The sequence below is a fragment of the Hyperolius riggenbachi genome, chromosome 3, assembly GCF_040937935.1.
Source record: "Hyperolius riggenbachi isolate aHypRig1 chromosome 3, aHypRig1.pri, whole genome shotgun sequence".
Classification (NCBI taxonomy): domain Eukaryota; kingdom Metazoa; phylum Chordata; class Amphibia; order Anura; family Hyperoliidae; genus Hyperolius; species Hyperolius riggenbachi.
The window spans coordinates 312,130,315-312,152,867 of record NC_090648.1 but is presented as its reverse complement, the minus strand read 5'-3'; the positions used below and the strand labels follow the sequence as shown (position 1 = coordinate 312,152,867).

At 42.3% G+C, this 22,553-nt stretch overlaps 1 protein-coding gene across 1 annotated transcript in view; it reads left to right on the top strand.

The window, feature by feature from the left end:
• Nucleotides 1-22,200, top strand: part of KCNMB4 (potassium calcium-activated channel subfamily M regulatory beta subunit 4) — a 93,819-nt gene extending 71,619 nt beyond the window's left edge. Inside the window, exon 3 of the mRNA XM_068276682.1 lies at nt 21,647-22,200. Within this exon, the coding sequence (XP_068132783.1) occupies nt 21,647-21,815 (169 nt within the window). The 3' untranslated portion in view covers nt 21,816-22,200. The remainder of the gene's footprint in view (nt 1-21,646) is intronic.
• Nucleotides 22,201-22,553: the final 353 nt, after the last annotated feature.

Sequence of the window (22,553 nt, the reverse complement as noted above, 5' to 3'; positions counted from 1 at the left end):
GGCCGCTGATTGGCCGGGGATCGCCGATCTGCCTTACGGCGCTGCTGCGCAGCAGCGCCGTACAATGTAAACAAAGCGGATTATTTCCGCTTGTGTTTACATTTAGCCTGCGAGCCACAATCGGCGGCCCGCAGGCTATTCACGGAGCCCCCCGCCATGAATTGACAGGAAGCAGCCGCTCGCGCGAGCGGCTGCTTCCTGATTAATCAGCCTGCAGCTGGCGACGCAATACTGCGTCGCTGGTCCTGCAGCTGCCACTTTGCCGACGCACGGTATAAGCGCGCGGTCGGCAAGTGGTTAAAGAAAACCTGAAGCGCAAAAAAAAGTATGATATAATGAATTGTATGTGTAGTATGGATAACAAATAAAGCATTAGCAGCAAAGAAACGTCTCATATTTTTTATTTTCAGTTATATAGCTTTTTTTATAACATTGCATCATTATGTAATATTATGTAATATTTGCAGTTTAGAAGGCAACTATTAACTATTTAAGGACTGCGGTGATTGAAATCTACGCCCTGTTTTGGTGGGCTCCTGGCTCTCACGGTGTAGATTTCAATCACCGCCCGCAGCGCACATCCGCCGTTTCCGTCGCTCCCCACTGATCGCACCGCTCAAACCCGACGTCTCTCAATGCAACTCACTGGCTCTGCCTGTCTCTATGACGGCAAAGCCATGTGAGCCAGTCAGGAGCCAATTTCATTGGCTCCTGGCCGTGTCTATCGTGAGCCGCTCCCATAGGCTTACATTGATGGACACAGTCTGGAGCCAATGAAAGCCGTCGTAGAGACAGCAGAGTCTATGTCAGGAGGATCCTGGCTTGCGACGGGTATGCGCGGCGATTCGTGGGGATTCCGTCCTTATTATACCAGTGGTCTCTGGTCCTTAAGGGGGCAGAGACCGCTGGAACTTAAGTGGTTAAACTATAAAACAAAGCAGAAATAATGCTCCTTTGAACTCTCCTGAAAATCTCAAACTGTCTCTCACTATTTTTCTGCTGTTCAAGTGCTTTAGATAACTGGACTGCATCGGACAGGTTCAATTAAGAGGGAGATTTGCCTCTTGGTTGAATCTGCCCATCATCGCTAGATGTATGGCTACTTACATACTTTCACATTATCTCCTGAACATCAACCACATGGTTGCTGGAGTAATGTGGGCATGTGTGTGACGTCACACGCTCAGTTATATGCCGACAATCACGTGGGGTGCATGTTAGCAGATTGTGGACAGAGCCAGGAGCCAGCAGTGGACACACAGTAAAATATTCTGCTTCGGGGGGGGGGGGGGGGGGAGGGGGGGGTCATTTTACATCGTTGGGTCGGCAAAGTGGCGGATACCGTGTCACAAGGCCAATTCCGGATTGCTTTCAGCATGAAAGAGAGAGAGAGATCTGTCTCTCTTATGTATGGGCACCTTAAAATGAACCCGATGCAGCACAGAAGGGGGCAGATGGGATATTCCCTGGTCCATGACATGCCTCTGTGTCCCTTATTATGTGCCGTTCTCTGCCCCCCCTGCGCTGCACTGTGACAGGCACCCCCCCCCCCCCCCCCCCGCCCCCCAAATTGCCAACTTTCAGATTGTCACCAATCTCAAGGGGTAGGGGTGTCCCTAGCAGGAGAAGTTTTACTGCAAAACGCCCGCCGAGGCGTTCCTAACGCACCTTCCCCGGCTGCCATTGGGCAGCTTTGTCTCTCCCCACCTGCCTGCTCCTACTGCTGCCCCCCGCCTTCCTGCACGCTGCTCTGTGTGAGACACATAGTGCAGCGCTTCCAGCACAGTGCCCCCAGGGGTCACGGAAACAGAAAGTTATAGACTGCAGGACACGGGAGCGACGGAGATTGTGGCTACCTTATCTGGACAGCTCCATGGATCAGGTAGCATGTGGTTTTTTGGGTTTTTTTTTTTTTGTCTTTTTAAGAAATATCCTCACCTCAGATTCACTTTAAGCCCAGCATTTGCCACAATGGGCAAACTGTGAAAAAACCCTCTTATATGGCACACACAAATATATCCATTTGCATTTCACACTGATTGGAGGCGTGTCTAGTTCTAAAGTTATTTTGCTTGGAAATGCTTTGAAGAAAAGATTCGCTTGTACTTTTCTGGTTGGAATATGTAGTCATTAACCCAGATCTGAACTGCAATAATTGCAGTGTGTGGGGTCAGGATACTGTCTCCAGTTCTCCAGAGTCATCCAGAGTACACATGAAGAGCTGATTGGATTATAGACTATTTCCTTCCAACAGATAATTTCCTTATATATGAGAACAGAGGAGAAAATCTATTTACAGCAATAGTAGCTAATAAATTTTTCTTGACTGGAAAGTTGAAGGTGATAATATAGTGTTTAATTATAATATTTGATGACAAATAAGTAGGACTGGTAACATATCATATTATTGACATTTTCTCCTTGTGCACCTGTTTCCTATTAGGGAAGAACAGAAGTCTGCACAATGCAAGCAGCTTCTCTTTCCTTTACGTAACAATTACTACCTTTCTGTTGGAATTATAGTTCATATGAGCTGTAACCAAAATAAGAGCTACAATACACAAAAAGAATATAGAATTTAACTTGCAAAGATGTCAACTTAATTATTATTTCACGGAAAATCAAGAATATTTTATCGTATATGTTTGGGGTGATGGAGGGGCTGCCCACTTCCATTTTTTTAATTGAGAAATTATTGTATTGTCACAGGCTCCCAGTACTCAAAAAGAAAATGTCATCAGCTATGGGTTTAATACATACTGGGACTTTTGGGGCAGTTCCTATTTTGGTATGTAATTTGATGCAAAGGTAGCACTCCATTCACCATACCAATCCAATTAGTCAAGCTGGGTTGCTCTCTCTCCCCTTCCATCTAGGTAATGTCTCATGAGGAGCCTAGGCAATGTTTTGTGATATCTGGGCATACAATCTGCACTTCCATCTTTATAGGAATCACAACCTCAAGGAGGACTTGGGAGTCCCCTCATGCTGTTAGGACACATGCCATGCGTCTAATAACAATAAACAAATGATACCTTAACCACTTCGGGACCGGCCGCCTAACCTCCCCTTAGGGACCAGGGCATTTTGCGGTGGAGGGGGGTGCACGCGTTTGGGGGGTCGGGCGGCCGGATCCTGTCTGTGGCTGGCTGTACTGTCTCCCCCCTGTGTGGCCAAGTGTCCCCCCTGTGCGCAGCAGCCATCACTTACCTTCTAGGCTCCAGCGATGAGCCTCAGTATCCCCCTTCTTCTCCGGCCGGCATCTCCGCTCCAAATGAGGTCGCGGCTTGATGACGTCATCAAGCCGGTGTGGTGAAATTTTTTGCAACTTTATCAGATTTTGCAACCGGTTGCACTTATTTATCAGAAAGTGCAACCTAACCATTGACTTCAACCTATCTCTATCAGAAAATGCAACCCAACCAAATCCTATTCTCACACAGAACCCTCCCCTCTTGCTCAACTAATAACCCCCCAGGAAGGAACAATCCCCCCTTTTGCTCAACTACCCCCCCCCCCCCCTCCCTGGAGGGAACAATCCCCCCTCTTGCTCAACTAATAACCCCCCCCCCCCCCGAGGGAACAATCCCCCCCTCTTGCTCAACTAACTACCCCCTGGAGGAAACAATACCCCTTCTAGCTCAATGAGATGTGTGGTTCAAAAAATTACAGGCGTGTTAACAGAGAGGAGCCACGCCTACACAGGCATACACTGTCCTCTATGGCAAGATGCAAAATATGATGGGTTGCAAAATTTTTCATTACACCGGGACCCGGCCCTGACGTCAGACGGAGCAGAGATGCCGACCAGAGCAGAGGGGGGCGCCGATCGTCGCTGGAACGGCAGGGAGGTGAGTGGATCCTCTTCTTTTCCCCCCTGCCGCCGCCGCTGTCAAAGTGATCACTACGATCCGACGGCGATCGTAGTGATCACGTGATCAGCAGCCATACGCGATGGCTGCTGATCACTGAGGGGAGATGCCAGCTGTCATATGACAGCTTAAACTCCCCCTCCGGGTGTGCACGATCGCGTCGGGAGCGGTTCTTTAGCGCGGATGTTGAATCAACGTCCGGTCTGAACTGTACCACCCCCTGCTGGACATTGATTCAACCTGCAGCGGTCCCCAATAGGTTAACTACAAACAAAGCACAGCCTGTGAAATAGTTCAACCATTCAACCCCCTGATCATCCTCCTGCCACCTCACAAGGAAAGGGACTGCTGCTACAATAATGACTGAAGGTGGCACCTAACTTCAGGCCTGCCCCCCACAGCTCTGCTCTTGCCGTAGAGGCAGATTGGACACATCTAAACTTATTTCAGTTGCACCTTATCCTTGGTGTTGTGTATACATTTTCCCTCTAGACTGACATGCTAGGCTACCAATCCACCTATGTATAGCACATATTTGGATATTGACATATGATTTTTACTCTGGCCTTTGTCGATCACAAATGTTTCCCTTTCAGTCAGAGAAATTTAGCTTGTGCCTATCCCCTTGTTGGCTAAACAGTGGGCATGGCATGATTCAGGCATCGGCAGCAGCAGCAGTCAAAAACAGACTCACTGAACTCAGTGCTTGCTTTGAGGGAAAAAAAAGCACAACTAATTTATAGCAGCAGAAGACTTACACAAAGTAGCCTTGGACATCTCTGAATACTAAACTATTAGATGTTATTTTTATATTGATACCTGGAGATGGTCTCTATCTCTGAATTGTACTTTCTGTCTAATCTGTACCTGGACACACAAAGCAACGGTCTTACCATTATCATAACAAGTTGAACTTGTTAACATCATTTTATTGAATTCAGTATCTTTGTATATGTGTTCTGTATAGAATAACTGATGAAAGTCTCTATGAGATACTGTAGTAAGAATACAGGCTTTAGAAAATATAGTCTGTGCAATTGTTGTCTGGCAAGCAGCTTTGTACTATTCATAGTGACAGAGTTTTTATTGATTGCACAGATGCTGAATGAGTGATGCTGAAGATGAGGGTCCATACAACTGACTTATATTCTTGTAATCCGGTTAGATGTAAGTACAAAGCTGTTTTCTCTGCGCTGGAAGTGTAGAGCTCAGGTCACCAGTCTTCGAAAGCTGCTGATATTTTAAAAATGCATGGGGCTTGTCAGCAGCATCATGAATTGCAGACATCTAAGAAAGACACCACTTCTCAGCTCTATAACGTTCACTTTTCAAAGTCATATTCGGGAGAGTGCAGCAGTATGGAACACAAGTACTACCCTCCAGCCAAATGAAATACATCTCCTGTGACAGCCATTGGGATGACCTACCTCATTTTTCACAGATCAAAACAGATACTTTGCAGAGGTAACACTGAAATGTGCACGCTGAGTTAAATATATTAAGGAGTACCTTGCCATGAATCAACTTAAGAATCAGAGTTAATTACAGAAATTTCCAGGGTCAAAATAAGAAAACATACAACACCAACTACTTCAAAATACTGCAAAGCTTATTTTCAGGAAGGTTGTTAAGCTGTGTACACACCATGGATTAAACTCAGCCAAGGGGGGAATAATAGCTGTCTCGGGGGAAATCTAGCAAGTGTACAGGAGCCCCCTGACATCGCCTAAAAATCTGGCATGCTGGATTTTTAGTGACGTGTGATGCCCCAGTGACCCTTGAGCGCATTGTTTTCTCTACTGACCCCACCCACCGGAAGCTGCTCCGTCATACGTCTCATTTCTTACTTGCTCCCCACTCCATAATGACAAATGCGTTGCTAGCATCTAGGCTCATGACATGTTTATATACAGGTCAGCCCTGAAGGGTCACCCGAAGTCTAGATCCTTGCGGGTGATGGTAATTGGCAGTGTATGCAGCAATAGTCCTCTCATTTGTCCAAGAGCCCCCCTCCCCCATTAAATGTTAGCATTTTCATTCAGAATGTAATTATTGTTACCTTATTTAGAGCAGTTATCTTATTTACATAGATAATAGTACTCCAATATGAAAGATACATAAGTTAGTGTCTGCTCCTCTCAACTGATCCTGGCTGCCGATATATTTTACACTGCAGACAATGCTTTCTTCATCCAGTGGGTATCCAATGATAAGGAAGGGCTTGCAGTATATGCAGTAATGTGCCAGCCATGTTTACTAACCAGAAATACTAACAATTCTGTACAGTTAAGAAGTGTTTTGCAACTGATCCCACTACAGTTTTTAATAAAAAGATTGTGGAGCTGTGACTGTTGTCTGGATAGCTTCACGATATGTGCTTATATGTAAGCTGTTTATAATAAAGAGAAGCCATCTTAAAATAAACTTGAAGCGAAAAAGTGCCCAATTGGGATAATTACTTCAATAAAGGGAAGCCTCTAGTCTAGATAATTCATAGGCTTCTGCCGTCCCCCTCCTCCTTGCTTTTCCAGTGATGGGATCCTTCAAAGCCTTTCATCAATAGCTTGTCGATACAGCACGTCTCGCACCTGCACAGCAGCACAGAGCCAGTTGGTTTGGCTTTTCCTGCTGAGCCCAACTGTTGTGCCGCTGCTCAGGCGTAGGCCATCCTGCACAGTGCGAGTGTGAGCTTCCAGGGGGTCCCAGCATCCAGTGGTGGTCTGCAGGAGGATGTGGGAAGTCTCCGGAGGATGCTCCCCGAAAGTTACAGGTTTATCGTACTTTAAAGGGAACCTGAAGTGAGAGGGATATGGAAGCTAACATATTAACTTAATTTTAAACAATGCACGTTGCCTGGCTATCCTGCTTATCCACTGCATCTAATGCTTTCAGCCAAAAACCCTGATTAAGCATGCAGATCAGATGTCACTGAAAAACATCTGACAAGATTAGCTACCTGCTTATTTCAGGTGTGTGATTCAGATACCATCAATGCAAGAATGATCAGCAGGGCTGCTAGGCAACTTATAGGTGTAAAGAGAACAAAATATGGCAGCCTCCATATACTGCTCGCTTCAGGTTCACTTTAAGTTTCTCTATACACTAAACACTATGGGCTTGATTCACAAAGCGGTGCTAACGGTTTAGCACGGGTGTGCTAAACAGTTAGCACGTGAAGTGCCGTTCGCAGACTTTTGCACGCGGAATTTGCCGCCAATCGCAAAAGTCCGCTATCGCACGAATCGCGGCACTTTGCGCGTGCAAAAGTCCGCGGCACTTTGCACGTGCTATCTTTTTAGCACACCCGTGCTAAACAGTTAGCACCGCTTTGTGAATCAAGCCCATTGTAGTAGATCAGGGAAACTGTTGAATGCCACATGATGTCTATTGCCTCCCTGGTATAGCGCTTTGCACAACATCAGATTCCAGTTGGAATCTGATCTAATATAGATTGTTCCCCTGTCGCTAGCTTTATATTGCTCAATACAGTACAAAGTTATGAAGCCATTGACCATGCACTTCTCACACCTGTGACCACCTGCACACTCACCACACTCAATAGAGATAAGAGCAGCCTTTCCTGATCAATGTATGAGCAACATGATCAAACATTGATCAAGAGGGCTTTTTATCAAAGTTGTTTTTCAGTCCAATACAAACAAGTGTGGACAATGACAAGGATATACAGTGCCAACATTGCAGAATGTACCAGTGTCCATAAAGAGAAAAGAATCTATATACACTGCATAAATATGTTTTAAACATATACCACACTAATACAACTTCTAGCAGCTTATCTAATTTAACTAATGGAACGCCTAAACAGGGGCTCTGCTGGCCTGGCAGGAAGTGGGCTATTGAGGGGGCCCAGATTTTTTTTAAATATATGCAAAGTTGACTTCGGGGTCGGAGATGTTTGTACCATGTGGGAAATCTACACACGAATACAACTTCTAACAGTTTATTTGTTTCAGAACCAATGGAATGCCTAAACAGTGGCTTGCTGGCCTAGTGGTAAGAGGGCTATCCAGGGGGGCTAGGTTTGCTAAAGGAGGACCTTAATTCTAATAGTTTGTTACATTCATGTTGTCAAATCAAACATCAAATCTTTAAAAATATTGTGTAGTGTATGCACCTTTTTTGCACAAGCTGACTAATGTTGTTGATGGGAAAAGTACACAAGCAGCGATATTAACAAGTGGAACTTTCTTATTTCTTTAAAGCATTGGGACACCAAGAGCCCCAATAGTGTAATTCGTCTTGGGGACAACAGAATAAATGAGAAGTTAAAATTACCAATAGGCAACCACTGTATAGGCAGGTGGGGAGAACAATCCTGACCCCACTCAGGAATAAAAAGTCGCTCTCTGTAGATAGGAAAATAGGGTAACAACCCTCCACCCAGGGTGGACTCAATGTAGTGTACAAGATACAGAGGCGCCAAAAGAATAAAAGGTAATTAAATGAACTTAAAAAACCAACTGGTTAAACAGAGAAGGGAGCGGTGGTCTTACCCCCTCCAAACAGACACAGGCAAGGACTGCGATTCAGACAGTCAACAATTTATTCGGAACTCCAAAAAACAATGCAACGCGTTTCACGGGCCATAAATCCCGCTTTCTCAGGCAAAATACAGTAGGAGTCACAGCTGCAGAAAATACACAGACAACCAGAGGCATAAAATCGTCAAAGTGCTGATATGAATACGTAAATTTACATTTTGCATTACATTTTAGTGACAAGTTGTGTGCGGGTTATAAATATTAGTTTCGAACTGATAGTAGTCTCAAAGGTATGCTTGACAGCTTTAGAATGGGTAGGGGGAATGTTAAAGGTGCATTGTGCTGAACAAAGTAAGACCAATGATAAATACAAACAAATATGCAAATACTCAAAGTAAAAATTGGCTGGGTTTGCTGCCGGTTGTTGCGGACATCATGCAGAACAACAATGAATAGTGGGTGAAATTGGGAGAAAGGGTTGACGTGGTCCAGAGGAGGAGGAAGGAGGGAGGGTGTTGGAATGGCTAAAAAACAGGTGGGGTGTTTTTGGCAGCAAGTAAACAAGGGTATACGGAGAAGGCACACTTACCATCTGTATTATATCAGCGAGCTCGACGCCTCTGTAATGCCAGAGGACACCTGAGATCATTAAGTAGCATGGATTAGTATGAGGAATGTGAGAGTACTTCCGGGGCGGAAGTGTGTCATAGAGGGGCGGGGCCATCATGTGTGTATACTTTGTAAATAAAGTTGGGGGGGGGGGGGGGGAAGGAAAAGGTTAGGAAAATTAGTTTCGAACTGATAGTAGTCTCAAAAGTATGCTTGACCGCTTTAGAATGGATAAGGGGGGATGTAAAAAGTTGCATTGTACTGAACAGAGTAAGACCAATGATAAATACAAACAAATATGCAAGTATTCAAAATAAAAATGGTAGAAAGACATGTAAAATGTATAAAAATCTAAATAAAAGTTGTATATCATAAAATTATAATAAACCTATACATTTTTAGAAGGATAAAAGAGAGGACTATTAAAAGACTGAACGGATTAGGTAAAGTGCTTAATGTATTTTTTCTAGTACTTCATTAAGACCCTCAGGAACCAAAGTCCTGAGGGTCTGTATCCAATACATTTCCAGTTTTTTTAGGGTAACAGAGGCCGCCGGGGCACTGTCGTTGATCTGATCAATGAGAGTGATGGTGAAGGTGTCAGGTGTGCCGTTGTGTGTGTGGTGAAAGTGACGTGAGACACTGTGCAAGGGGAAGCGTTTGAGGATATTCCTTTTCTGTTGTCCTATCCTACTACGGGCTTCTTGTGTGGTTCTGCCGATATACTGGAGACAGCAAGAACAGGAAATGAGATAGATGATAAATTTGGAATGGCATGAGATATGTTTTTTTATTTTATTTTATTATCTTATTTCTTTGCTCAGTGATTTAATTCTGCCCAAGACCATGAGGCCACAAAGCAGTTCCAACAATTCTTCCCTCCACCATGCTTCACAGTTGCCCCAAGGTCTTGCTACGTGGTACTTTATTTCTAAACTTTTAAATTGTCTTATTTTTCTCAAGTCCACTATCCAGTAGTGTTTTGTAAAATACATGTAGTCTGACGCAAGCTTGCGATGTGAAGAATTTTTACTTTTGAAGAGCTGTGGTTTTCTTACTAATACTCTATAAATAGAACCCTTTTTCTGTGTTTTTCAAATAGTAAACTTATGATCCCAGATGTGAACCTCGTGCTAAAGATGCCTGCAAATTAATAGCAGGGACTTTTTTTCTTTCTCACGTCAGCTGTTTGATTATTGCACAGCATGTCCTTGCACTGATTCTTGCAGGTCACCTACTCCTGGGTATCCTTTCATGCTGAAATCCATCCTTTTGTGTCCGGTGTGCCTGAATGTAGCCTGGTAGAGGTTTTGAAACCTTTAGAAAACATTTTATAACCTTTTCCAATCTTCTGAACTTTAGAAACTCTTCAGAGCTTGTGTGATGTGCATTTTGATCTGTCCATATTGCATTTCTACACAATTCTTCCATGAAGAGCAGTTAATTAAAACTTTATCATTTTCCTTTTATAGAAGCGGGGCAGTTCAACCCACATCTCAAATGGAAAAAGCAATAACACTTTCACAGCAACACTTCATTCTGTCCATTACTTTACTAAAGGTCTTATTTCGTGCTAAAATCCAGGAAAAACCTTGACTTCCCGGATCTGTAAAATTGACATTCTCTGGGATTTTTAGCTCAGTAACATGCGTTTGTTTACTGCTAGATATGTTTTATACCTGTTTCTAACTATTACTAGGTCATGAGCCCGGCCCCGTTGTTAGCAAACTAGACTACATGCTTGACAGGCTAATCTCTACTTCTTTCTAAGTTCCTGTATTCTACACCTTTCTTCATTTTTTATCTTGGAGACCTGTTTGCTTTAGTGACTGATTGAGGACACATCTGTCTTGCTCATCTAATTTACTCACTGCATAAGAAAGAGGAGAACGGCTTGTTACGAGGGAGCAAATGAAGATGTCCTGTTTACATGACTGACGCAGTGCTTAGTATTAATGAACGCACATTAGCAGTACATTACAGACTCATGAAGAAGTGCTTTCTTCAATTCAAAATGTTTTATTTAAGTTTTCAACATATGAACATAGTATAACTAGAAGTGCTTTCTTATAAAATAGTGCATACATCCTTGTTAAGGCAATGGTATAGTGAGGATTTGGTATATCCCTTTATGGTATGTGTGGGCCCCTCACTGACCAGTCCAGTATTGCACTGGTAAGGAGTGCAAAATATCCCTTTATCAGTTCACCTCATGTGGGAAATTATGTTAGGACACAACCTTGTCATTTTCTAGAAAATAAATAGGGATAGGGACTACACCAATTAAAAATGACTGTGTTTATTAACCTTTGTTCTCAAACACCCCCAACAGGTTATGTTTTGATAATACCCCTGAAATGGAACCTGAAGTGAGAAGTATATGGAGGCTGCCATATTTATTTCCTTTTACACAATACCAGTTGCCTGGCAGCCCTGCTGATCTATTTGGCTGCAGTAATGTCTGAATAACACCAGAAACCAGCATGCAGCTAATCTTGTCAGATCTGACAATAATGTCAGAAACACCTGATCTGCTGCATGCTTGTTCAGGGTCTATGGCTGAAATTATTAGTGACAGATGATCAGCAGGATAGCCAGGCAACTGGAATTGCTTAAAAGGAAATACATATGGCAGCCTCCATATACCTCTCACTACAGGTGTCCTGTAAATGAAATCGATGTAGCTATAACTGAGTTAGATGAACCAAATCATGAAAATATGTGATCTGTTTGGTGTATTTATGGAGAAACACTACAGTATAGGTGCCCATCTATGATACAATCTTGATTGAACAATCTTACCCCATCAATCTCACTCGTAATAAGAGTAAAATGTTGTTGTCTAGAGTATATTCACTTTCTTTGCCCTTCTAGTACATAGATTGTACACTCATGGCCAGTGGCGTAGCTAAGGAGCTGTGGGCCCCGATGCAAGTTTTACAATGGGGCCCCCCATGCACTCTATACATAGCAATTGAAACGGCGCACTAAAAGCTGCCAATGGCAACTACAATGTCAGAGGTGCAAGAAGGGGATGGTCAATAGTTTGTTAATGATTACCACTATTCAAAGTATATATATAAATGATTATTATGAGCACAGGACCAATATAGAGCTAATACTGTAGTTGAGGGAGGGCCATTCGGGGCCCCTCTGGCCCAAGGGCCCCGATGCGGTCGCTACCGCTGCACCTCTATTGCTACGCCCCTGCTCATGGCTGTATCTTCATTGGACACCTTAAAGGACATCCAAGGTGAAAATAAACTAATTAGAAAAACAACTGTATCTATCCTCCTTTTCCTAAAAATGATTTTTTTTTTTTAGATATCCCACATACTTATTTTATATTTAAATTTAGTTTTTACTGTTTCATTGTCTCAATGACACCTTCACTGAAGTATGCTAGAGCTCAAATCTATAAATTATTTACTCTTTTCATGTCTTTCCTGCTCCCAGAAGCTGTTTACTGACAGGAAAGTATTTTATGGCTTTAATTACTTATCAGTGAGGGTTATGCTATAGTCTGACCCAGTCCCGACCCAGACAGAAACCGTTACTTTCATACCTGATGTTTAACTCTTTCAGGCAGAGAAAGAAAAAAAGGAACACAGCATAGTTATTTGTGTGCTTGGCACTATATATAAACATGTCTATCTCATCATGTCACATGATACCTCGGTTGTCCATTAAGAATAGTTGCAGATTTTTTTCCCACAAATACTCAGTTATTTTCTTGTTATATTTCTGTAGTGCTGCTAAATTTTCTGTGGTGCTTTACAGAGTACAATGAATACTTCACACCATGAACCATCCCTCAGTGTGAAGCATGATCTGTTGTACCTTCTATATACTCGCACCAATTTTAGGCAGAAAATAAACTTACCAAAACGTTTTGGGGTTGTAGGACCTAGGTGTAGTGGTAGGAAGCCTACGGTGGCATCTCAGGGAGAACATAGCTCCATGCAGGCATAGTCCTCTCTGTGATTCCAACCCAGGATTCTAAGGGTAAGTTTAAAGCGGAATATAACCCTGCATTTCAACTTGGCTCTAAAACATTATTTACAGCATGTTATATGCAACCAGCATTTTTTTTTTTACTAGACCAGCATTGGAAGGGTTACACACAGAGCTTGAAAGTTGAGTGCAGTGAAATACTGCCACAGCGGAACTTCAGATATTGTTATATTGTGTTTACTTAAATGTATCAAGTGAGGAATGTGACACATTCTCTGACTGCAGAGAAGCTGCTGGAGACAGAGAGACACTGAAAGCTTGTCTGCCTGCAATACAGCAATTAATAAAACCAGTTATTAATAAAATGCAAAGTCAGCTCACAAAGCAAAAAATTTTATTTTTGGAAACCTATAACGTCTAGATCAGGCATGGGCAAACTTGGCCCTCCAGCTGTTAGGGAACTACAAGTACCACAATGCATTTGCCTTTATGAGTCATGACTGTGGCTGTAAGACTCCTGCAATGCATTGTGGGACTTGTAGTTCCTTAACAGCTGGAGGGCCAAGTTTGCCCATGCCTGGTCTAAATGAATAATAATACTTATGAACAAATGCAAATATGATAACCGTATGGCATATAAAAAGTAGGTAAACATGTTTTTATTGAAAATTATGTCAGGGTTTTTAACCGCTTTTATGTCCTTGTTGGTTCTGTGGCTTATGTAATTTATTCCTTTTCAGAAAATCAACACTTCTGCTTAATCTAAATGGGGCAGACAGCCGAATCAAATGCAAAAGTGACCTATGGCTCATTTTTAATTCTTTTTTGGAAAATGAGTGTAGCTTTCATCTCCACTACCATAATAAAAACTTAATACATTTTTTTTTTTACTAGACCAGCATTGGAAGGGTTACACACAGAGCTTTAAAGTTCCGTGGAGAGAACTGCTCCCTGCAGCCGAAGTTTAGATAGATACATTTAAGTAAACAGAATGTAACAAGTGTGGAATGTGACACACACTCTGACTGTGCAGGAGCTGGAGGACAGCCAGAGAGTGTGTAACATTCCTCACTTGTTAGATACATTTAAATAAACAGAATGTAACAAGTGAGGAATGTTACACACTCTCTGGCTGTCCTCCAGCTCCTGCACAGTCAGAGTGTGTGTCACATTCCACACTTGTTACATTCTGTTTACTTAAATGTATCTATCTAAACTTCGGCTGCAGGGAGCAGTTCTCTCCACAGAACTTTAAAGCTCTGTGTGTAACCCTTCCAATGCTGGTCTAGTAAAAAAAAATGCTGGTTGCATATAATATGCTGTAAATAATGTTTTAGAGCAAAGTTGAAATTCAGGGTTATATTCCGCTTTAAGCCAAATTGGGTTCCCGATGTGGGCGATCACAGTATATCTGGTGTATGACTCACTGTGTCCATCCATGATTTTGTGGTGTTTCTGTTGTACTGGACATGCCATAGATACTATGCTAACAACGGCATGTTCGTATTCTGTGCAGTATCTGGTCACTCAACAGACACAGCCATAACTGACATGAGTGAACAGATCCTATAGTGAACATAGAATCTATTAGCATATCTGTTTGTTCATTGAGGAAAAAGGTCCCATTTGCCTACTGGTATGACCTAGCCTCAAAGTGTACTTGTGACTTTTAAAAAGAAAAAAATTAGATACAGTACTTGAGCAGAGGAAAGCCTCTTTATAATCCAGAGGCTTCCCCAATATCCCTTGAACTTGCCGTTCCAGCACTGGGACCCACTGTACCTATTCAACAAGGGCTTGTGAAATACATTTGACAAGTCCATGCATGAGTGTGGCCGCACTGCACATGCGGCAAACTCCGTCCCTACTGGCTGGCTGACTTCAGGTCAGAGGTCATACTGGCCATTATGGGATGGAAATTTGCCACGGCCAACCTATGCCGCAACGAATGCCATCCCTACACTTGACTAATACTGGCACAGAAAGAAAACACAAGTATGAGAATTGCAATGCTGATTTTTGTTGTACATTTTCTTGTGAAAAAAAAACCCATAATATTACAGTAATTTAAATGGTGAAATATCCCTGCCTGCTATTCATTTTATCATTATAAATAAAGGTGTTACTCTGCAAAATGTTTCAGCGCAATTTTCCTCCACTTACACACCACACTAGGAGAAAATGTCATGTTTATAGAAAATTACAGAATATTCCCTTCAAAGCAACATAAATGCTTTTATGAATACTGAATGAGTGAAACATATGGAAATGTGTGACTTGCATACCTCCTGTCAGTACTTTGGCTTAAGTGAAAATGAAATTACAGAACCGTTCCACTTCATAAGTGTTGAAGGTGTGATATTATCAAATTCATACGTGAGTTTTTTTTCTCCTAAGAATGAACTGCAAGTCTTCATCAGTCACGTTTCTTCTTTCTCTTTCATTGTGGTTACAATCCATGTAAACCAATTCAAGAATGTGTTCTATTTATATAGTGATAGCCCTGAGTAAGCTGTAATTCTCAGTCCATGTGGTCCTTCTCATGGAAGAAGGTATTATGAAGGATAACTGTAGCCTCCCAGTACTACCTTCCTAACCAATCACTGAGCAATTTTACCACCTCCATGTAATATGAGGGCCAATAGATTCTTTAGTATTATGAACAGATTGTATAGGTAAGCTATACTACATGGAGGTGGTAAATTTGGCCAATCAAAACTGGATGTGTGTGCCAGGATTAAGGCTGGTTTCACAGTGGGACGTTAAAGTCCCACGTTACAGCAGCCAGTAACGCAGCCTAACTCACAGCACTGTAAAATCAATTGTGCTGTTCACAGTGCCCACGTTGCATTACATAGTAACGCAGCACGTTTAAACAAAGTGCAGCATGCTGTACGTTATACTGGGCTAAGCAGCGTTAGACTGCTTGCACATGCTCAGTAAAGTTGGAGGAGGAGGTCTCCCCTCCTCCTCCGCAGTCAGCCACATGGCTAATTAATATTCACTGCACTGCAGAGACTCGTAGTAGGACTGTAGTGTTGTCCGGATCATGAACGAATTGTTCATTTGATCCGGATCTTTTTTGTGAGTCGAATCATCCGGATCATCACAATGAAAGATTCGGTTCACAGTAGATGTCTGTCTGGAAGAAACAAGAACATACAGAATGTACAGTGCAGGGAAAGTCCTGTCCTGCTAGTCATTTCACCCCGTCTGCTTCCCTAGTAAAATGATTCAAATGATTTGGTTCAAAGATCCGGATCTTTTCAATGATCCGATTCAAATCATCCGAATCCTTAAAAAGATCCGGACTGCCTATCACTAACCTGGAGCGTCTGCTTTGAGAGCTGCATAACGCAGCTCAATCTGACGTCCAACTTCAACACCACCATACGTTGCGTTAGGGGCACGTTATGCGACCATAACGTCCCCTAAAACGCAACGTCTTGGTGTGAAAGTAGCCTTACTGCACAGTGGAGATAAGATTACCCAAAGGTAGTTCAGTCAGATTGTTGAATGTGTGAACACTGTTAACCTCCTTGGCGGTCTGATTCTTTCCAGATTTTAGGGTCTAAAAGTGGTGCAATTTTTTTTCACTCTTTCAGACCCTAAAACCTGAAAAAAATCATTCTGGCAGGGAGATCTGCAGCAAAATAAAAAAAAAATTTACCTTCCTGGGCTCCTGGGCTGCAGTTTTCTCTTTGCCCACAAGATGGCGCTAATATACATATAAACGAACTTCTCTATATTTCTCTAATATAGAGAAGTTCTTTTTCAATGTTAGCCCCGCCCCCGATGACGTCACGCTGCCACCACCGCTCTGCTGCCACCACCACGGCTGCGCTGCTCCAACTGGCTGCCGGGTCCCCGGAAGAATAGCGGGGACATGGGGGATCCCGGCGGCCAGGGAAAGACCCCACACTGCCGGGGAGAGAGGCTGGAGTCCTGCTGCGCAGCGAGATCGCGCGCGGGACTCCACAACTGCAGGTAAAGCTCTGCAATGCCTACCCCGACCTGAGCTCGGGATCACCGATAGCAGCTGCTTTTTTCTACCCCGAGCTCAGGTCGGGAAAACCGGCAAGGAGGTTAAAGGGAACCAGAGACGAAGGCTAGTTGAAAAATGAAAAAAGATGTTATGCATCCCTAGTGCTTCCTCCAGCCCCATAAGCCTGGATCGCTCCCACGCCGCCATCCTCGACTGCCTCTATCGCTGGTACCGGGTCCCGCCACTTCCGCCGGACGCGACCAGTTGTATGCATGCACAGGGGCTCCCTCCGGCTTTGTACGCATGCGAATGCGCAGTACGGAGGGAGTTGTGTCGACTGCCTGAAATTACGGGACCCGGTACCGGCGGACAGAAGCAGCGGAGGACGGCGGCGTGGGAGCGATCCAGGCTTATGGGGCTGGAGGAAGCCCCAGGTATGTATAAATTTTGTATCATCTCGTCTCTGGGTCTCTTGAAGGCTTCATATTAAGCATATTCACAAGCAAAAACCATTCAAGTCTAATCACAGATTCTCTATTGGATTGAGGCCTGAACTTTGACTAGGTCATTCCCACACATTCAAATATTTTCCCTTAAACCACTCGAGTGTTGATTTAGCAGTATGCTTCAGGTCATTGTTCTGCTGGAAGGTGAACCTCCATTCCCAGTCTCAAATCCCTGGCAGACTGACACAGTTTTGCTCTAGAATAATCCTGTATTTAGCACCATATTTGCCTTGACTTGATCCAGTTTCCCAGTCTCTGCTGCTGAAAAACACAGCATGATGCTGCCACCATCATGTTTCACTGTGGCCATGGTGTTCTTGGGGTGATGGGATGTGTTGGGTTTGCATTAGACATAGCATTTTACTTGGTGGGCAAATAGTTCAATTTTAGTCTCATCTACCCAGAACACCTTCCTCCATACATTTTGGCAAACTCCAACATGCCTCCTTATTTTTAACGCTGAGTAATGACTTTTTTTCTGGCCATTCTTCCATAAAGCTTGGCTCTATGGAGTGTACGGTTTATTGTGGTCCTATGGACAGATACTCCAGTCTCTCATGTGGAACTCTGCAACTCCTGCGGGGTTACCTTTGAGCTCTGTGTTGTCTCTCTTATTAACGCCCTCCTTGCCAGGTCTGTGAGTTTTGGTGGGCAGCCCTCTCTTGGCAGGTTTGTTGTGGTTATCATATTTTTCCACTTAAAGATAAGAAGTGAAGGTGCTCAGGGGGATATTCAGAGCTTTGGATAATTTTTTTTTACAACCCAACACTGACTTGTACTTCTCAACAACTTTGTCCGTGACTTGTTTGGAGAGCTCCTTGGTCTTCATGGTGTGATGCCTCTTGCTTAGTGGTGTTGAAGCCTTTTGGGCCTTTCAAAAAAGGTGTGTTTATACTGACAGATCATGTGACAATTAGATTGCACACAGATGACTTCATTTTACTAATTATGTGCTTTTTGAAGGAAATTTGTTGCACCGGGACTTTTTAGAAGCTTCATAGCAAATGGGGTGAATACATATGTACATGCCAATTTTCAGTTTGTTTTTAAATCGATTTTATATTTTTCTTATTTCACTTCACCAACTTAAGACTATTTTGTGCACATCCATCACATAAAATAAGGAGGAAAGTGGGAACAAAAGAATAACCTCACAAAGTATAGCTCTGGCAACTTTATAGAATATTGACAACCTATAAGCTACAATGGAACCTCCATGAGCGTTAAAGTTCTTTTTAATCTGGGAGAATTGTACTTCTTATAAGTACTATATATGTACTGTAAACATGTTTTTTTTTTACATGTTTTTATTATGGTAGTGGAGATGAAAGCTACACTCAGTTTCTAAAAAATAATAAAAAATGAGCCATAGGTCACTTTTGCATTTGATTCGACTGTCTGCCCCATTTAGATTAAGCAGAAGTGTTGATTTTCTGAAAAGGAATAAATTACATAAGCCACAGAACCAACAAGGACATAAAAGCGGTTTAAAACCCTGACATAATTTTCAATAAAAACCATGTTTACCTACTTTTTATATGCCATACGGTTATCATATTTGCATTTGTTCATAAGTATTATTATTCATTTTGACCAGGCATGGGCAGACTTGGCCCTCCAGCTGTTAAGGAACTAAAAGTCCCACAATGCATTGCAGGAGTCTTACAGCCACAGTCATGACTCATAAAGGCAAATGCATTGTGGGAGTTGTAGTTCCCTAACAGCTGGAGGGCCAAGTTTGCCCATGCCTGATTTAGACGTTATAGGTTTCCAAAAATACAATTTTTTGCTTTGTGAGCTGACTTTGCATTTTATTAATAACTGGTTTTATTAATTGCTGTATTGCAGGCAGACATGCTTTCAGTGTCTCTCTGTCTCCAGCAGCTTCTCTGCAATCAGAGAATGTGTCACATTCCTCACTTGATACATTTAAGTAAACACAATATAACAATATCTGAAGTTCCGCTGTGGCAGCATTTCACTGCACTCAACTTTCAAGCTCTGAGTGTAACCCTTCCAATGCTGATCTAGTAAAAAAAAAATGCTGGTTGCATATAACATGCTGTAAATAATGTTTTAGTGCAAAGATGAAATGCAGGGTTAGATTTCACTTTAATCCAATGCCCTGGTGAAAAATAATACTCAAAACATACTGTATGTATCTGAAGGATTATAATGCTCTGGGCTACATTGCATTAGTGGACTGTTGTCTAAGCAGTTTCTATCCAGCGTAGTATAATATTCAAAACAGTTCAGTGTAGTATAATATCCAGAACAATCCAGCATACTATAATATTTAGAACAATCCAGCATAGTATAATATCCAGAACAATCCAGCATAGTATAATATCCAGAACAATCCAGCATAGTATAATATCCAGAATCGCTGGAAGCCGAATTATTTCATTCCCCCACTATCCATGGCGGCCTGGAGGGGGAATAGTAATTAAATCGGCCCGGACTTGTGCAGAAGCAGCATCAGCCATATACCGCTGTATCCTGCGCCCAAGTCTACCGGCGCCGATATTAAATGTACTCTATAAAATCTCCCATATACATTCCTAACACTCTCCCAATTAGATCCATTGAAAAACCTAACCAAAAATAAATAATTGAATGAAAAGTTTGCTGACATGCTCAAATCATTTTAAATATTCTCATGTCATCATCAATCTAGCTCCTCTGGTTGTTCTAGCAACAGGGCTATTAGGAGGGGTCAATGTTGCTTTCTCTACCAATCTACCTGCTGTACATAGGATTTCACTTCCCATAATCCTGGCTGTTAGCTGGTAACATTCTGCAAAAGCACAGACTCCTGACTTGATGGCTCATGCTAGTTTATAGTTCTGCCAGCAATCAGGTGGTTTTGATTTGCCAAGTTCTAACCTGCATACAACTTTCATTAAATGTGCATGCAAACCAGAATCATTAGCATCTCTCTAACCAGATCTAAACAGGAGTCAATTACTGGGATTCTACAATCCTAGTAATTGACTCCTGTTCAGAGATGGGCAGAGAGATGTTTATAATTCTGACTTGCATGCACATGTAATGCAAGTTGTATGCAGGGTATAAGTTGGCAAATCAAAATCACTGTTTGCCAGTTGTGATTGGGTCCAGTGTCCAGCTGTATACAATGTGCAGTAAATTTTCATGCAAGCCAAAATGATTAGCATCTCATTGACCATCTCTGCTCCTGTTATCATCCAAAGGAAGTGCAGTCATATTTATCTTTCAGCAACTCCTGCTGGGAAATATAACAAGTAAATGTTTTTAATTACTGCAGTATCCTAATTTAATTTTCCACATATATGGCTCCATGTCTTTTTTTGCCTTTTACCCAAAGTTCCTTTTATTACTAGTTACTGTTTTCAGGGCGGGTTTATCTACGCCCCGCAGGACTTCATCTGAAGTCCCGGGGACATAGATACTAATCTTCTGCCGCAGTTGCACGGTATACGTACGCGTGAGCGCAACCGTGGCCCGGGAGTTGCAGGGCGGATTGGTAAAACCCAATCTAAGTGCCGATCATTGAATAACCTTTGCTGTTCATTACAGCAGAGATTATTCAGTAAAGTCTGTAAAAAAAACCTTTTGTTTCATATAGAAATCTGTTCTTCAGCTTTCTTTCTTTTTTATTGTGAGGGTACAGTGAAAGAGCAAAAAAAAATACACCTTTATATCCAAATAAAATATTGTCACCATACATTGTACTAGGGACATCATTTAAACGTTGTAACAACTGGAACAAATGGGCAAATAAAATGTGAGGGTTTTATCTACAGTCGCACGTTTTATTTTAAAACTGTAATGGCTGAAAACTGAGAAATAATGAGTTTGGGTTTTTTTTTAGTGTTTTTCTTCTATTTCTCGTTAAAATGCCTATAAAATAAGATATTTCTGAGCAAAATGTACCACCCAAAGAAAGCCTAATTGGTGGCAAAAAAAAAATCTATAGATCATTTAGGTGTGATTAGTAGTGATAAAGTTGTTGGTGAATGAATGGATGAAGTGCTGGAATGTGAAAATTGCTCTGGTCCATTAGGAGGAAAACCCCTTAGTGGTGAAGTAGTTCATTTCTAAAACTGTCCTTGATGTCATAGTCAATAACCCTTAATTTATGCTTGTAGTGAATTGTATTGTGTATTACAAACTGATTCCTGAACTCCTGGGTGACTGTCTGTTCCCTGTGTCAAATCTTTGGCTGTTGTCTTGCAGGCCTGAAGATGTGCTGCTGAGAAGGTCACATGATGCGAACGTCCTGATGCACTGCTTCCTCTGGCCGCTCATCACGTTCCTGGTTGGCGTACTGATTGTGCTTCTCACCATTTGCGCAAGAAGTCTGGCTGTCAAAGCAGAAGCTATACAGAAAAGGAAATTTTCATAGGTTTAAAAATAAAAAAATAAACTTTAAGTGAAAGCTTCAATCAAAACCAAAACCCCAGATACCTATAGTCCTCTTGTTGCCTCTTCATCATTGTTATACTGAACTGGGTATGTGAGGATGGAGACAGGATGGATTCTCAGACTTGGGGCTAGACTGCTGCTTCCTGTAGGACGGATGCCCAGAAAGGCTCCCGCCAGCAGCGGCGATACGGCCGTGTTCACAGCTCATCTCTGACCAAGTGTAAAGTAAAGCCGGCTGGAAGTCTCATTTCATCTTTGCGATACATTTTTTTATTTAATATGTAAAATATCAATTGGAAGATTTCAGTTTATTTTGTATCATGTAATTCTAAAATATTAAAGTGTTTTTTTTTATGCCCTTGCAATTAGTTGTTATAGCGTTGATTCCCCCCCCCCCCCCATTTTTGAGAGGTTTTGTTTATTAAATAGTCAATTATCACATAGCTCTGTACACATACTAGACTGCAGTCAAAACAAATGATAAATGATGGGTCGGCCAAGTATCGTTTTAAAAAAGTGTCCCAATGACTGTAAAAGACCGTGGTTATCGCCCATGTAGGCTGATCTGTCCTGGCAGATCGGTTCGGACAATAATCACTGTTAGTCATTTGTACCGAACTATAAGAAATGATTCATCCATTCAAAGTACGTATGTGTGGCTAATTTTTGCACTTCCAGGTCCTCATTTTAGCGCTACCGATAACAGTGCGATCTGAAG